Raw genomic sequence first — 18,361 nt, 5'->3', positions numbered from 1 at the left:
GGGGCAGTAAGAACATGTGTTCTTCTTTAGTACAAGACAGCGTATAAAAGCTTAAATATGCAACCAGAAAAATTATTTTTAGACACAGGTTTCGCATCTAAAAGCTAGAAAGGAAAAATGATCAAAACAAACCCATAGAAAGAAAAAGAAAAAGATGACAGCTTTTCTCTCCTCTAGGAACTCCCACCATTTCTAAGAAAACGGTGAAAAAACCATTCAAAACAAACCTACATTTCCTTACAGAGAAATCTCCAATAATTTTCTAAATAAAATGAGAGAAAGGATGTTATGACAAAACAAAATGACGCTGGAAAGAGAGTGAAAGAGGATCCGGTAGATAAAGTCATGAGTTTCCCACAATAATGAACTGATACTGACTAGAAAAAACAACATAAACTGAGACAAAAGCAGCCAATTTGCAAAGCCTACCACTTCTAATTTATGTATGCATGGAAAAAGAAAAAAAAAAAAAAAAAGACCCACTTCACATTCTTCATTTCCCCCCAAACCAAATTGTAATACCACCCAAAATTATTTGAAAAGAAAATGGGTCAAAGCCCCACACACACACAAAAAAGAGAATTTTTTGTTTCTTTACTCAAAACATAAAATAGTAAAAAAATCAACATTGACAAAGTGGACGAGTTTTCATCTTGTACATATTCGCATCCGTCTACCTGCGGTTCTGAAACCAGACTTTGATCTGTTTGGGCTCAATGTTGGAAAGAATAGGACACTCCCTAATGAGCTGTTGCCTTCGCAAAGAGCTAGGCTTTGGGCATTCTGTGTACACCCTCTCCAATGCCTCCACCTGCTCTGGCGTATACCTCACGTACTTGCTGGTATCCATCTGGTTATTTGCTGAAACTTTGTACACAGAAAGCGCCATACATAAGACAACACCAAAACCTTACAAAACAACTCAAAAAAAGAAAAAAGAAAAAAAAGAAGAAGAAAAACAACAAAACCAGCACAGACCCAGAAGTTGTTTTGGGGAAAATGGGGATCCTAAAAAGGTGGTAGCTTTGGTTCTGCTTCTTCAGCTTCTTTGTTATTGCTGGTGGTGTTCTGTGGCAGGCTCTCTCCTCCAAGAGAGCCTACTTTCTCCTTCATCAGCTGTTCTTTTTCTTTTTACTTTCTCTCAAGGCAAACGCTAGGTAAGAGCTTGAGAACTTGAAAAAAACAGGGGAGAGAGTCCTGTGGTCTCTATCTTAAACGCCAATCTCGAGAACTTTTAACAGTGAAGAGGAGAGAACCAACCCACAGAAAATAGATAGACTAGTGTGTTTATGTTTGTTTTGCGTGTAGGTGACAGGGAAAGCGAACAGAAAAAACAAACACCCAATGGCAAATGAAAGCCCACCTGGCTATATGCATTGCCTTTTTCTTTTCTCTGGGTTTTTGTGTTTTTGGCAGAAAAAAAAAAAAAAAAAAAAAAACCCCTCTGTCTCTCTCTCTCTGTGTATCTCTTTAACTGTGTGATGTGAAAATTGACCCAAAAAAAAAAAGAAAAAAGAAAAAAGAAAGAGAGAGAGAGAAGGGAAAGGGAATAAATGAGAGGGCAGAGAGCTGATTTTGGCCAGCCAGATCAAAGAGAGACGTTTTTTGACAAATGGGTCGCTGTTTATCTCTCTCTCTCTCTCTCTCTCCAGGAAAAAGATAAAGCTACAGGTGAGCCTGCCGGTCTCTCTCTCTCTCTCTCTCTCTTCAGGGAAACATTTTTCTTGATGATGCATGGCATGGCGTATATGTATGTATATATAGGATAGGATATTAGGATGCGATGTATGGATGATAAACGGTGGGCATGTATGGGAGGCGTGAAGACAGAGACGATGGACCACCCCCGACAAAGGAAAACAAAACAAAAGAAACAGAGAAAATGGACCAGAATTGCGGTATAAGTATAACAAGGGGCATGCTTGGGTAATATGGTTGTTATACAAGAAAATTAGCATTCGCATCAATATATATATATATATATATATATATATATATATATATATATATATATATATATATATATATAAAAATATCCATACAGTCCTATAAATAATATTTCTCAATTTTTGAGATAAAGTAATAATTTTTAATAAATTGGTATACGACTTTCTTACTGTAAAAATAAAAAGAATATAACTTAAATAAGGTGAAGGCATAAAACAAAACTTTTCTGCCTACCAATAAAGAATAAACACATCATCTAAGAACAAAAAAAATTTAACTATTGTTGAAACATTGAATCATAGCAAATGCCCCACCCATTTCTCGTGAAAACCTCTCAGACCCGTTAAGAGTCCTTGCTCCATAGCACCTCCGCCCACATCCGCAGGTCTCTCACCCCGAGGGTTGCTGCGCGGGCACCCCCGGCCAGTGGAGTGTGGCCGCGTGGCTACCCCCGGTCCATGGGGCGGCCATGAGGCCACCCACGAGGTCTTTGGGGTGGTCTTCGGGCCAACCCTTCTATCCGAGCTATCACTCACCGTCAACTCAGGTCGACTCTGACTCTGCCGACTGACTCATTAGTGGCAACTGCGATTGTGCAGCTATGGGGGGTTGGGTTAGGGAGGTGGTGATGGGGTTTCAGCCAAGCGGGTTGGGGTCCTAGGTAGCTTCAATGTGGTGTGATTGGGTGTTTTCACCCTATAGTGCTTTGGTGTTCTAAACTGATGTGTCGTGTATTTATTGGTGGGCAAAAATCTCTTGTTTTCTGCCATGACCATATAGAATGGGCTCTCAAATAAAAATTAGCTCATAAATATTTACTTGTAAGACAAAAAAAAAATAAAAAAAAATAAAAAAAAAATTATTGATTTTCACTTATAGTTTAACTCAATTGTATGACAATCATATAACAATCAACTAAATAGAATCACTTAATTAAAAGATTTGGTTTTTTTTTTTTTTTTTTTCATAGTAAGATATTGAGTGGTGTAATTCAAATGCAGAATTGTATCACATATAATTTAAACATCTTTTTAATTTAATTTATTTCTTTTTTTTTGTTGGTTCTATTAATAAAGCAAAGGTTGAGAGTTTTTCTTAAAACAACAAATTTATGGCTCATTAACTTTTAGGTATCCTTTGCATATTTTTAAAATGATAAATGACTTAGTTTGTTAATGCCTTTTAGTTTTATTTGAAGTAGTGTTTTGATGTAACATAATAATAATAATAATAATATATATATATATATATATATATATATATATATATATATATATATATATATATATATATATATTTGTTAAATATTTTTATTTTAAAAATAAAAAATAATTGGGAGAAAGCCACTTTCTTCTTTAAAGATCATATAGAATATTCATTCATGAGTTCTTACTCGTTTTTTACTTTTATGTTTGGTAGGCAAAGATATCAATCGAATAATTGTCCCACATGTCAAGTCATTTCATTGTTTAATTATGTTTTCATTTCTAAAAATAGTTTTTCATTCTCGAAAGGTGTGTAGTTACTCTATGACCTAATAATTATTTTTAATTAGACTTGGAATCTAATTTAGCCGGATCTATTTAATTTTATTGTAGACGTGCATAGAACTCAAATTTATTATTGAGGTAAATAATTTATTCAAATTCAATTTATTTATTGCTAAACAAATTTAAGCTTGTTCATGGATAGTTTAATTAACTTATTCATTACTTCTATAATATTATCTTCTTCTTTTTTTCTTTTTGTCAAAAGATCTGATTCATTCAAAGACTAGAAGAAAGTCAACAAGAGCACAGAAGCCCTAACCATGGTGTTTCGCCTTAACCAAATTCGCCGAGCTATTTTTGCGTGCATAGCTAACTCCTTGGAAGTGCACCTCTCTAGCAAGTACTCCATCACCTCTATGAAGGTAGTACCAACCACAACACTTTTCTGAATCCTTTGGTCACATGCTCTCTATACATCCATGGCCGAGGGGCAGTCCCATATGATATGACAAATCGTTTCCTATGCTGATTTGCAGAAAATACAAACCAAATCAAGGGCAATCCCTTTCTTCATCAAGTTAGCTTTTGAAGAGAGAATGTTTTGGCAAGCATGCCAAAGAAACAACTTGATCGGGTTAGGGACAAATAGTCCCCATATCCTTTTCCACAGATTGTGAAAATCTGAATTGTGAGAACTCTCCCCACGCTAAGCCTCCTGCCGATCTTTCGCCACATAGTAAGCACTTCGAACCGTAAATTTTGCTTGTTGATGTTTCCCTTCAAATTCTCAAATCTTGTAGGCCATGTTTGCTAATAGGAATGGAAGTGATACAATCGGCTTCCTCCTTCCAAAATATGGAACGTATGAGAGGCACATTCCACCATTTCGTGTACAGGTCGATGAGGGCACTAATCGTAGCGTCACTAGAACGAATCTTCATAGGTGATTAGATAGCATACGTTGAAGGAGAAGGAAGCCACTTGTTCCCCCAAATCTTCACCGATCTCCCATCTCCAACGCGTCAACACAACCCCTCCTTAAGAAGATCTTTGAAGAATAAAATGCTATGCCATGCAAAAGACGATCTTCGTCCAAGATTAGCTTCCAAGAAAGTATTCTTGGGAAAGTATTTTGCTCTTAAAATCTGACCTGCCAAACTGTTTGGGTTCTAAATGAGACGCCACCCCGCTTAGCTAACATGGCGAGATTAAAACACCTCAAATCGTGAAAGCCCATACCCCCCTGAGATTTGGAGAAACCCAGCTTCTTCCAGCTCATCCAATGAATCTTGGAGGAATTTTCTTTGTGCCCCCATCAGAAATTTTGCATTAGGAATTAATTTTTGTACTTAGCCTCACAGGAAGGAGAAACACTCTAATACTGTACGTTGGAATGGCCTGTATTACCGCCTTCTAGGGATGTAATCAAGCTGAGCCGAGTCGAGTTTTAAGATTTCAAGACTAGCTCGTTTATGAGTCGAGCTCGAATTTGAGCCAAGCTATAAAATGGGCGTTCAAGCTCGGCTCGTTTAAAACTCGAGCGACTTCAAGCTCGTTGAGAATGACATTCGAGCCGAGCCGAGCCAGGTTACTCGACAAGCTCGGCTCAACTAGAACTCGAGGTAGGCTATTAAATTTTTTAATGTGTGATTAAAGCTGAGTTCAAGTCCGAGTTTGTGAACAACCTCCATACTAACTATTAATAACTTAATATGTTAGTTTAATATAATAAATACTATTATCAAAGTATTATATATATATATATATATATATATATATATATATATATATATATATATATCGAGTAACATATAGTTAATTATATTTACTTAGTATATGTTAATTAATTAGATAATATGTTAGTTTATGAACTAATTAGTTAATATGTTAACTAATGCACACACATATAAATATTAAATAACATATATTACTTAATTATTAATATACATGCTTAAATTTATATAATTCATTTTTAGTAATATATGTAAAATATATGAATGAGCTAACGAGTCAGACTAACAAGCCGGACGAGTGATCCAGTTGAGCTTTAAACAAGCTGAGCTCATGAGCCCCTATCGAGTTTTGTCGTACGAGTCAGGTATGTATCACTTACTAATCGAGCGGGTTTCTACAATAACAAATGAGTTTTTACAGTATCAAGCTCGAGTTTGGATCGGGCTAAACCGAACGGGTTGTCAAACTAACTAGTTTATTTACATCCCTGTCACCTTCAGAAGAATCTCCTTACTAGCCTAAGACAGGAATTTAGTTTTCCGGTCATGCAATCTCTTCCAGATCCTGTCCTTAATACTTTTGAGTTCACTCATCCTGGATTTTCCCACTAGAGTTGGTAAACCCAAGTATTTATCATATCTCTGCGTGCTAGGAACCCCAGATAACCGAAGAATACAATCACGGGCCTCTTGACTAGTATTTCAACTGAAGAAAATAGATGTTTTTCCTTTGTTCAGCGGTTGCCTCGAGGCCTTTTCATAGCTCTCTAGAAGTTGGGACAAACGCCCCCAATCACTGGGAGTAACCCTGCAAAACAGTAAACTGTCACTCGCAAAAAATAGATGGTGCAGTCGAGGGCCCTTAGGGGAAGAAGGAACCCCTGTGAGCCATCCCGAAGACTCAGCTTGGAATAACAATGTACTAAGGGCTTCAGCACAAATGATAAAGATGTGCGGTGAGAGGGGCCCCTTGTTGAATGCTTCGAGAAGGCTGAAAACGGTCCGTTTGTTGCCCATTAATGAGGATGGAGAACCAGACTGACTTTAAACATTGCATGATCAGATCCCACCATTTTGATGCAAAACCCATCCTCTACATCACCGCTTCCAAAAAACTTCATTCAACCCTGTCATAAGCCTTACTCATATCAAGTTTCACAGCGACATACCCTGTTTTACTCCAACGACGTGTTTGCATGGAATGCAATGTCTCATAGGCCGCCAGAATATTATCAGAAATCAACCGCCCCAGAATAAAGGCACTTTGATTTGCTTAAATAATATAAGACACTCATTTTTATTAACTATAAATACTAATACGCGTGTATGCAGAGATCATTCCGCTACGCTTATATAAGCTTCGCTTCATTACACTATCTTATATAAAATCCTTGCGCTGACGGTCAATGCTCCAAGGACCTACAATCCTTTCCACGGACCCCAGACTCATTCACTTCGGGCCTGGCTAGGGCTACGCTTTGCTTGCCTCCTAGTTGCAGGTACTTCTTTGAGCCGGTTAGCCAACACCTTTGATATGATCTTATAGAGGACATTACACAGGCTAATAGGTCTAAATCAAAGACTGAAAGATGTTGTGCTTTTATTGGAATTAGCATAATATGGGTAGTATTAATCTCTTCGCCCACATAATCCAATATAAATAAATTATTTATAGCATGACAAACCCCTTCTCCAATGTTAGCCCAATTATGTTGATAAAATAAGGTTGGGAAACCGTCCGGGCCTGGAGCTTTGAAAGGCACGATGTACTGTAAGCAAGACTAACCTCCTTGAGAATGCATGGTTTCATCAAAGCCGCATTCATCTCATCTATTACCTGTCATGCCATTCCCGATAAACAACCTCCAATACCCTCCAACCTGCTGGACCGAAAGAGGTCCTTATAGTAATTTAGGAAAGCTACTTCGATGTCTCCCTGCCTTGTACACAACAACCCCTCCACAATTCGGACTTGCTTGATTATATTTGTTTTCCTCCTTTGATTCATACAAGCATGAAAGTACTTGGAATTTTTATCGCCATATTGAAGCCAGTTTTGTTGAGCTCCTTGCCTCGACTTTAACTCTTCCATTTCAATTAAAATCGTTTACTTCTCCTTGAAGATGGTTGATGGGTTCCAGATTCAAGCCATCTCCCTCCCCCTGTAATTCACCCAGCCTAACTTCTGCATTATCAGTCGGTTAGTAGGATTAGCATGGACTTGGCGCCAATGTTTGCATGCAGTTTTACTCTTAAAAATTTTCGCCTTCAGTATTCCCCAAGGAACTTGGATGCCAAGTCTTTCTTTCCACACCTGTCTGACCACTTGCGAAAACCCCTCCTTACACTGCCACCAAGCCTCAAACATCTCCTCTGGCTTGCCATAGCCGGATGTAAAACAACACATAATGGAGCATGATCCAAACTCCTTGCTGCTAGGACCTCCACCAAAAGTTGACGAAACCGTGAGGCAAACAGGATGTTTGCCATAGCTCTGTCGAGTTGCTCTGTAGTAACATACTATCATTCTGCCAGTTGGACCACGTAAATCTTAGGCCGAAGAAACCCATATCACTTAGATGGCAATGATCCAAGGCGTTTTGAAAGTCTATCATTTGTGGCCGAGGTCTTCGTGCTCCCCCCTGCTTTTCCGATACCACAAGAACTTCATTAAAATCACTTGTATAGAGCCATGCGTTCGGAGAGAAAGATGCCAAATGTCTAAAGAGAGCCCAGGATTCCTTCCTCTTTCCCACTTCTGGGTATCTGTAGAACCCCGTAAATTTCCAGCTAAAATCGCGATCGTCAGAGAACATTGTTGCGTTGATGTGCCTCAAACTAAAATTGTGTATCGTCACACGAAAGTCATCTTTCCAAAGCAAAGCCAGCCCTCCCCTCCTTCCTTTACTATCTACCATGAACACACAATTGAACCCCAAATTAGTTTTGAGAGAGTTAAAGCGAACAAAAGTTAACTTGGTTTCCATGAGGAAAACCATATCGGGTCTATTTTCCTTCAACAAACGGCAAAGGTCCCGAACTGTCTCGGGGTTCCCAAGCCCCCGGCAGTTCCAACTGAGTAGACTCATGAGGACTGGTGGGGCTAAAAATCAGCCTTCGCCCTTGATATTTCTGTAGTTGCCTCTGTTCAACGCCCTTGCTTCGCTGATCTAGCCTCTACCTCAAACCTACCAGGCCTAGTCTTCGTTCCCCTTTTGCCCCGGCCGCCAGTGGGGACTAGTGATAGACAAAGGGGAGCCTTCACTGTGCCGACTTTCCTTTTCCATTTATGTACCTTTGCTGGTGAATTGGTGTCCCTCGAGCGAGGAGAGAAACCAGAATGACTAGAAGGGATCATACCATTTGGGAAAGTCCTGGAACTCTTGAGTAATGGGTATGTTCACCCAATCGGTGGACAATATGCCATCTGGGCCTCCCTTGCATGGAAGAGCAATTGGACCCTTGGTCTGAGGGTTTGCTTCGAAGCCCAACATCACAGTGTCGCCCAAAGACATTTGTTTAATAGGAACCGAATCCCCTACGTGGACTCCTAATTGTCCTCCATCACGTTCCTTCTACATGGGGGAAGACTTATCCAGTGAATCCTTCTTAAGCGGATCTAACTGCCTATGCATGATCACATCACCTATTATCTCGCCCGGTATTGGCGTTTGATCTTGAGCACGTGCTTCCGTAACGCAACTGCTTCCTGCCAGGACCATCGGTGCAGCCACAACATTCTAGTCGTCACTGCTTCGGTCCACTGAGTGATGAAAATCTATGTTTGTGCCAAAGAATCCCGCATCATCTGCCCTGTGAAGTTCTTTGCCGAAAGGGTCCCCTGCTTTGCTCCCAGTGGCCTCCCCTGTCCATATCTTGAAGGAGAATCAGCATCATCCCAATATGTCCATCCGCAGCCAAAGCCGGGACATCTGTACACTGGAGAGACGTGCAACTAGGAGCCAAATTGCTCCCCCGCTTTCACTCCTTGAGATGAGGTCCTTTGTCTGCCCAGGCATCCCTCCACCCCATGACGGATGACACCACAGTGGAAATAGAACTTGGGGAGTCTTTTGTTTTGAAAGGCAACCCAGGTGATATCACCATTAATTTCCAGAACTCTTCCCCGCACAAGCGGCTTAGTAATATCAAAACGAATCCTAACTCTGAGGTACTCCACCCAGCCCACACCATCTTCTTCGGTCTCAACCACTTCCACCAGTCCAACCGAACTTCCTATTTGGACTCCCATAGTTTCACACATGCACGCCAGAGGGAGATGAAACATATGGACCCAAAATGACGCCTAATCGAATGCCATTCTGGCTAGGGCTATAGTCTCGTTGAAGTCCTCCACTGAAAACAAATTCCCTTCGAAGATCCAAGGTCTACCTTCAAGCACTCTGGGCTTGTCCCATACATTTTAAAATTCCACTAAGAAAATGTTATCACCCAATGCCTTGAATATCGTATTCCTAGAAGGTCTCCAACACCTAATCAAGGTGGGTTTAATGGCATCCTTATCGATGGTATGATCGGCTATCAGTTTCCCAACCAGACACACTCTTCCTCGATTAACAGCATCAGGCAAGCCTTGGACCATGGTCTCTACCACTAAGCTTTCCTCCTCCGAGAGCGAAAAATTCCGCCTTAAATTCGAGAGGTCCTCTGCCATGACCTTGTACCTGAGAATTCCTCCAACAAAACTACCACGAAAAAACGGAAAGCAGCTTCACAATCCCGTCACAGGACTTGAAAATCCAACTTTCTCCTCTAGGTACAGCAATGACCCAGAGAGAAAAAACACTTAAATTTTTGTTTCAACGGCAATTTTTGTAAAGTTATCTTGAGTTAACAAGATAAATAGTTTTTATTTAGAAGCTTATAAAAATTAACTTCATAAACCTTGTATTTCTAATAAATCTTACATTATGTTTTATTATGAAATTGTATATTTATATTATATATTATAATCTTATCGCTTAATAACTTCTAACCACATAACTGCTTTTGTAGGTGGTTGGGACAGTTAGCAATTTTAGGGGTTGCAAAGGTGGTTAATAACCGATAACCGCTACTTTTATAATAATAATAATAATATACAAAACGACATCATTTTGGTGCGTTTGATATATGGTTTTCATTTTGAGTTTAATGAAATTGATATTTATTCGTAAAATAATAATAATAATATTCTTGGGTTTTATTGCATTTTGAAGCCTTCTAATTATTTTAAAAATGCCAAAAATCATCTAAAATAGGCTTTAAAAAGAGGCTCTAAGAAGGTCCAATAACTAATTTTTAAAAAGTGGTTATGCAGTGCAGTTATAAGTTTCAATATCCACTAACCGATGGTTATTTTAAAATCACTAACCGCCTCAGGCAAAACGGTTGCGATTATGAAAATTTGATAACTGCTTAATTGCGATTGGCAATTAGAGGCAATTACTGCTTGTACACCCCAATCGGTTGATGCTTTGTAAATATATATTAAATTGAGGTAAATAAGAAAGATTAAATCTTCTGAGTTTTTTTACATCGTTAATGTAAACTTTTATGGTCAAACCAGATTAATTTCTTGTTTTTCCTTTTTTATCATTTTTTTTTAACGAAAGATCTGTATATTTCATTGATCAAAGATTACGAGCATAAAACTTTTACATTACAAAGTACAAAGCTCTGCAAAATCATAGCTATATGTTATGAGGTTACAAAGATATAGATATAAACAAAATTCATAAAATAAAGTGCTTTCTATGACTTTCATCTTCTGCTAACTCATGTACGATCTGCTTCGAACAAACTAGATCTAAGACAAGGTAGCCAAATATCGTAGAAAAATTTATTTAAATCGGCTGTGAGAAATAACCTTTCACACCGAACTATCTAGGCCGTGAGAGATAATCTCTCATACCAGACTAACCTTCATCCCATAGATCGTCCATCATATCAAATTTATGGAGAAGAAAACTCTTATTCAAAGCACAAACTCAAGCAGCAAACAGTAGCAAACAACAGCAACAACCATGGAGGATATGAACGATACAACACAGAGGTAGATGGACAGATGCATAGCGGAGATGCCAAAATTACTAATTTGATCAGAGAACACCTACAAACAAAAAAACTAGAATGAGAGGAGTAATGTAGGAGTGAGGAGTAGAAAGGAAAAGGGAGAGGAGGAGGGAGCAGATCTGCTCCCTTCTCTTCTTAGATCTATTTTCTGAGAGTTTTTTTTTTTCTCTAGGGTCGGCTGAAAATAGATAGTATTTTTCTAACGTTTCGAACAATAATTTTCCTTTTCTATCATTTATTATTGTGTATCGAACATTTTACGAAGTTATTTCATGATATAAAGTTACATTATGTAGTTTTAGAATAATAGCAAATGTTACCTGTAAAACAACTACGGCTATCTTTATTAATGTGTTTTGGAAAGTATTTTTTTTTTTTTTGGTTTCTTTTGTTTTTGGGTGATATATATGTACAAATTATAATTATTTTTTATTTTTAAAAGTGTTTTGTGTTTGAATTATTTGTTAGTATTTTTATTTTGAGAAGAATAATCGTAAGACAAAAATAAAATAAAATAAAATAAAAACGTTAACATTCTGAGCCCTACAATATAAAAGTATCGATCAGGCTATCAGCCCACCAACATTGGTTCGAGAGAAAAAGATGAGGGCCACTACCTAGTCTCTGAAAAGGGGTAAGGGTTATTAACCAAAAAGAAAGAGAAAGGAGGGTTGGGTTATTTATTTTATTTTATTTTATTTTGGTTTTATGCAAAAATGGGTAGATAAAGCGATGGGAGGTGGTTTTTCTATTTTGATGAACGGTCAGCAAAGCAGAAAATTACAGACGCTCTTTTAAACGGAGGTGAAGTGGTGAACTATAGTCCGACCTAACCCCACTAAAATATCAATGAGACTTAAGTTCGTTTACACTAATCAAATACAAAGATTTTCATTGTGAGAAGTGTTTACCTAACCACGTGAGAATTAACTTAAAGCCGCTGGACTACCACCCTTTATGGTGGGGCGGGGTGGTGGTCCAAGGGAGGGTGGTGTTTAAAATCGAAGAGAGAAGAAGATAATTCAGCATAAACAGTCATTCCACTAGAAATTAATGTTTACTTTAGAGGTGGGGTTCGATGGTGAATTAATATGTAATTAAGTAGATTAATTGTTTTGATAGGCACATGCAGTGGATCAGTGGGGTGGTTAAGATTAGGCCACTTTTATTTTAATGCATTGAAAATGGGATTTGCATGAGCTACGAAATGGCTATGACACACTTTGGTGCCCGTATTAATCATTGATTAAAATAATTAATCAGAAAAAGGTAATTCACAAATAAATATATATATGTATTTGTTCTTCAATCGATCTGGTGAGTAAATGAGAATGATTTAGAAGAAATTAAATTCAAGTGTTAAAGACTTAAGGCAAATGCTCTCAATCATTCCCTGTGTTTAATTAATCCTTTGGAAAGTTGATTGAATAACCTTTAACTTTAATCGCATGAAGTAGAATATATAGCTTGTTGTAGTCATAACTTCAAGATCGACCTCCTTCAAATAATTAAGGTAAGCCCGTAACCTTTTTTGTAACCATTTTCTCATTTGATTAGATAAAATAAAAATAAAAATAAGAGGTTAGTTCAGTGAGATTCTTGTGTTTTATTTGACAGATTTAGATGATAGTGTGTTTTTATGTGCATCTGTGTATAGTAGGGGGAAATAGTTTTATTTATGAGTTATGAGGTTGCTCTCTGGAGAGTTCAGACATCGGCGAACTCTAAAGAGGCCCGTCCACTAGAAAGTTTAGTTAACTTTTAGGAGTATAAAGAATTACAGGCTACCAAAGACCCGACGGCTCATAACTCAACTAGCTCCTATGATCCGAGTGCACAATTGCCAAAAGGATAACAATTAGCGGCCGATTCCCCTTCCGCCAATTCAACTAACCGAATACTCACGACTTGCTGCCATCCCCAATAGGTTGATAGAATTTCCATGTCAATAACAACTTTTTGGTAGGAGGCCTTAAAACCCTAAGGGAGAGGAAGAGGCGTCGGCCTATATAAGGAAGCAATGTAGACCTCACAAGTATGCAATTTCGACCCTAGCAACACTCTGCTAGAATTTCCCCTCAACTTATCCTCACTAACCAGCTAGCTTGGGCGTCAAAGTGGCTTCACTAGATGGTCTCTTATAGATCTCTTTCCTAAAAGACCTTTATTTATTTATTTATTATTATTATTATTACTTATATATATATATATACACACTTTATAATTCAAAAATCATGAATCTCGACAGAGTTAATACAATCTAGATGCTTATATAATGCTCAATATGAAGTAAAATGATCAATCACGTTATACAATATTGCTCAGAAATTGGCAAGACTTTCATCTATATACCATATTATATATATAATAAGTTGCTTTTTTCTTTCAATGATTAAACGAAAACAGTAGGATAGTGCAATAGGGTTGGCCTCCCATTGTGTTGCTCCAAAGTGGCGATGAAGCTTTTGGGTAGACAAGTGTATACATATATATAGAGGCTAGTCCTTCTGAGAAGTAGTTAATTAAAATAATAGGAAGTGGGCAAGCTAGGCTTCATGGACGAAGAAAGATTGACCATTGATACACCATTTACGTATGAGCAGTGATCCTTAATTGCATAACGGTTGTGCACATATGTGGGATGAGGGAATGATCTTTGCACAGTAAGGTTGTGCAAGAAGCTTTTCCTTATGAGATGGAACTCATGAAGTGAGTCCCACCTCATGTGTCTACACTCATGCACAATATGTATACAATTGTTATGCATTAGTCATTTCTCTTTACGTATAAATACCTACTGCCTACGTACTACTCACTCGTATAGGTGATATATAATTAAATATTGAAATCCAGGCTCTCTCTCTCTCTCTCTCTCTCTCTCTCTCTCTCTATATATATATATATATATATATATATATATATATATATATATATATATATATATATATATATATATATATATGTTATTATTTCATGAGGGGTGTCATCATGAATTCGATCAACTTGTCCATGCTTTTCGTTGTCTACGTGCCATGCAAGTTGCAAAAGAAATATATTAGGTTCAACCTCATGCATTAGAATATATAACAAATGTCTTCTTTGTTAAAGCGAGCATTGCCTCACAAAAATCAAACGTCTTAAAAGCATTGTGGCTCAAGTGGTGAAGGTTTCAGATTTGTGACATCTTCATCAAATTTAAGGTTCGAATTTTTTTTAGTGTAAACAATTCATTAAGGTAACGTCCGTAACGAAGCGGAGTTTAACTTGATCCGTGTCAGGTTCGGAGGGTATATGAAATATTACGTCATGATGTGGGAAGTTCCTCGTCATACAATATAGAATCTAAACCCTCGATCTCAAAGTTAGATCCTACCAATTAGTCTTAAACCGCAAAGCTATAATCTAACTCTAAAACTCGATCACCTTTTTTTTTTTTGGGTTAAGATCGACCGCACCAACCACTCCTTTTGGGGACAATTGAGAGTGTTTCCCACCTCTCCATGCCTTGGCTCAGAAGAATCCAAGAGAGAGAGAGAGAGAGAGAGAGAGAAAAGCAATTGACTTTCAGATTTCACAAAGGTTGACATTTTTACATAAAGGGTTTCATTTCTTGAAAGAATCCAAAGCTTGAAAACACTCCTTTCTCTTTTCCTTTCTCTCTAACACAGACACACACACACACATTTATAAATAAATATATAATTAATGGGCTTATGATGAGAGGTGAAGGAGGGGGAGTCAATGGCTACACAGACTCCCTTGGTGTTTTCTTGTCTCCCTGGCCAGATTATGATCATGCAGCCCTTTGCTTCTCTTTTTCTTTCTTTTAAGAAGAGGGGGATGCACAAAACAAGGGATTTTGGACAAGGAGACCCCACCACTGGGGCATGTTTCCCATCTCACATTGCGTGATTTTGCAAAATTTACAGTGGTGGATGTCCCTTTCCAGCCCCGTCTGAGGGACCCAAAAGTTCTTTCTTGGTGGAGAGGAGGCTGACCCCATTTTCTCATGCACCAAAAGCTTTCTTATACACACAGACCCCACCCCCACCACGTTTCTCACTCACTCACTCTCCAATTGTGTGCCCTTTGCTTCCATTTCACATCTCTCTCTCTCTGTCTCTCTCTCTCTCTCTCTGTCTGTGATCGAGTAAGTGATAAGAGGTGTAAAGGTGGAGCTAGATGGATAGAAAGGAGGAGGGAATTAATGCTCATGTGATGGAAAAATTCTGGATATCTTTGCTGCTAATTATGGCATAATATATAGACATAATACTTGCTATGATTAGGAGTGGTATTAAAGTATGTGAATTTGATTTGTCAAAACCTTAGAAAAGGAAAGGAAAGGGAAGATTAGCAGGACGAGTGAGACTCATGCATTGAATGATAACATTAGTAGTAGCTAGCATTAATCAGTCTTCAGTATCACACATGCATCCCATGCATTCTTCTCTTTCGTTATATATCCATCATTTGAGTATGAATTCAAGAGCAGTATTATCAGAGGTGGAATACATATATATATTTATATTTCACTGGATTTTTCATTATTTGTAAAGCAATTTTGAACGATTTCAAAAGGGTTTTGCCTTTGGGGGGCATGGCCCCTCCCATCCATTATCCATACCCTATTAGGTGGCTGTCTATGTATGAATTTATTCTGTTTATTAACGTCAGTTTGTTTCGGCGTAAATATTTTTTAATTTTTCAATATTTTTTAGTATTTTGTACGATAAAAAATAATAGTCAAATTGAATTATCATTATTTTTTTTTTAATTTTTCGGTTGGACTAAAAAGTCTTATTTAGTTTAGATAAATGATTTCTATTTTTAAATTTCGTAAATCATTTTTTGAGTTTGAGTTTCTCATTCTCAAATCGCCGAACCACCACCAAGCCAGTACCAGCCAACGCCAGACCACACCCAAGCCACCCCGGATCACCATCGAGCCATCCTAAACCACTATCGAGCCACCTCGAACCACCACCGAGCCAAACCCTGACCACCACTAAGCCACCTCGAACCACTAACGAGCCACCCCCAGAACACCACTAAGCCACTCTTGGGCCACTACCGTCAGCCACCGCCGGATCATCGACGGGCCTCACCAAATTATTGTCGGAACTCAAATTATTAGGTTTGTATATGATTTACAAGTTGCATAAAAAAAATTAATTAAAAAAATGTCAACTATAACCCAACCAATTTAATAAAAAAAAAAAAAAATCAAATTTCTCTGCCTTAATTCTCTAATTTCGTATCGGATCCATATACGATTTTATAAGTCGCATCAAAAATTGTCAAAAGTAGAACCTTTACTTGTAGGCATAGTTTATGTATAAAGTGATTTAGTAGATGTGAAACCCAGGCCCAAAACAGTTGTAGCCCTGGAGGGTAGAGTACACTCAATTCAATTTAACAAAACCTTATCTCAATGGCTCTGATATCAATCGCTATCGGATACACTTTGATTGTCGGTATGTTACACATCAAAACATGCCTTTTTTTTTTTTTTTTTTTTTTTTTTTTTTTTTTTTTTTTTTTTTTTCTTTTTAAGAACATCAAAACATGCCTTATGTCATCCAAAAAGACACAAAACAAGATATATATATATATAATTTTTTTTAATTTTTTTTTCGAACTTTACTTATAATTTCTAATTTTTCATCACTTTTACGATTAATGTATAACATCTTTAAAAAGTGTCAATTTAGGGTATCGATCTTTCAATTTTTTATTTTTTATTTTTCTAAAAAAAATTAGGGGTATTTTGAAAATTTTGACTGGATTTAACGAAAAATTCTAACAGATAGTTGAAATTGAAAGATAGATACCCTAAATTAACACTTTTTAAAGATAGATCCCTTAAATATTTAAAAATATAACTGTTAGAATATCAGTTGTACACATCAAAAAAATATGCACGTACGTAAATAATAAGTTTGTGGCTCGTGTGCGACAATGCTAAGTGCGTTTAAAACGACTAAGCAACATGCGTGCGCTTAATACTTTGCACTAGATAACACAACTAGCATGTGTGTATTCAAAATCCAATATAGTATAAAGGCAGGATAAATCCTTATAAAGCATAGGAAAAACTCATAGCTTCCACTAACATATATTTTACATTAGTTTTATTATTTACCATCCTCATTCATTTTCCACCAAAACACTGAAATGAAGATGTGCTTTCCAGTGAAATGACAACAATTGTCTCCATGATCTGATATGGCACAAGATAGATAAGCATGAGTTAATTTAATATTTACTACATGAAAACTTTAAATGTGGTCATAAAAATCAGAATAGGATTCTCTTCATTTTATTTAATGAAATGGATACTATCTATTTTAAATGAAAGGTCAGGATTTGAAGTTGGTGCATCTAACGGTTTATATGAAGTCAATGTGTGCACGTTTTTTAAAATTTTAAATAATGTAAAATCATGTATACCATTAGATGTATTAACTTTAAATCTTGACCCTAAAATAGATAGGATCCATTTCTTTTGAAATTGAGAGGATTCTTTTCCAAAAAAATCAAGCATGAAACTTCTCATCATTTGTTACTACAAGCTCTATTGCTTGAAGACTCGGTTAAAACCATTACTATTTATGTATTTTTGCAAATTCTAGAAAACTACATTAAGTAGATTACTAAACTGATGCCTTAATCGGACCGAATTAGGTTATGATTAAGTCGAATTTAAGGGAGTATCTGCGATTCTCACTGATTATATTTTTACTGCTAAAACGGACAAATGTAATTCATTTTACCAACTCAAATGTACGTTAAACATTTTATATGATTTACAGTTATTTAATTTACTACTTTTCTATATACATGGACTGAGCTGTGATCTTCTAAAGTTTTCCATTTTTTTTTTAAAATATATATTTTAAGAAAACAATGTTGCTGTGAAATCATCTTACTATCTTAGACAAAGAATGAACAGAAAAGTTTGGTACCACAGAGACTAGTGTTACAATAATTGATAGAATGGGACAGGAACGAGTAATCTTGAAGTCTATGGATGATTAAGTGGTAAACATTTGCTAATTTCACTCATAAGTCCTACAATAATACTTTTTTCTTTTATAAAATTAAACACCATAC

The 18,361-nt window shown here is 37.0% G+C and overlaps 1 protein-coding gene across 3 annotated transcripts in view; it reads right to left on the bottom strand.

The window, feature by feature from the left end:
• The window catches only part of LOC133868363 (homeobox-leucine zipper protein ATHB-14-like), an 8,036-nt gene extending 6,642 nt beyond the window's left edge, over nt 1-1,394 (bottom strand). Inside the window, exons 1-2 of one of the 3 annotated variants that reach the window (XM_062305247.1) lie at nt 979-1,394; nt 678-861 (exon numbers count right to left, since the gene is read on the bottom strand). In XM_062305247.1, coding sequence (XP_062161231.1) covers nt 678-850 — 173 coding nt within the window. In that variant the 5' untranslated portion in view covers nt 851-861; nt 979-1,394. Of the gene's footprint in view, nt 1-677; nt 890-978 lie in introns of those variants that run through there. The other 2 variants (XM_062305246.1, XM_062305245.1) reach the window with 2 other exon arrangements.
• Between the last annotated feature and the right edge of the window lie 16,967 nt (nt 1,395-18,361).

Source organism: Alnus glutinosa, chromosome 5, assembly GCF_958979055.1.
Source record: "Alnus glutinosa chromosome 5, dhAlnGlut1.1, whole genome shotgun sequence".
Lineage (NCBI taxonomy): Eukaryota > Viridiplantae > Streptophyta > Magnoliopsida > Fagales > Betulaceae > Alnus > Alnus glutinosa.
The sequence above is the reverse complement of the archived record's forward strand: the minus strand, read 5'-3'. Positions and strand labels throughout refer to the sequence as shown.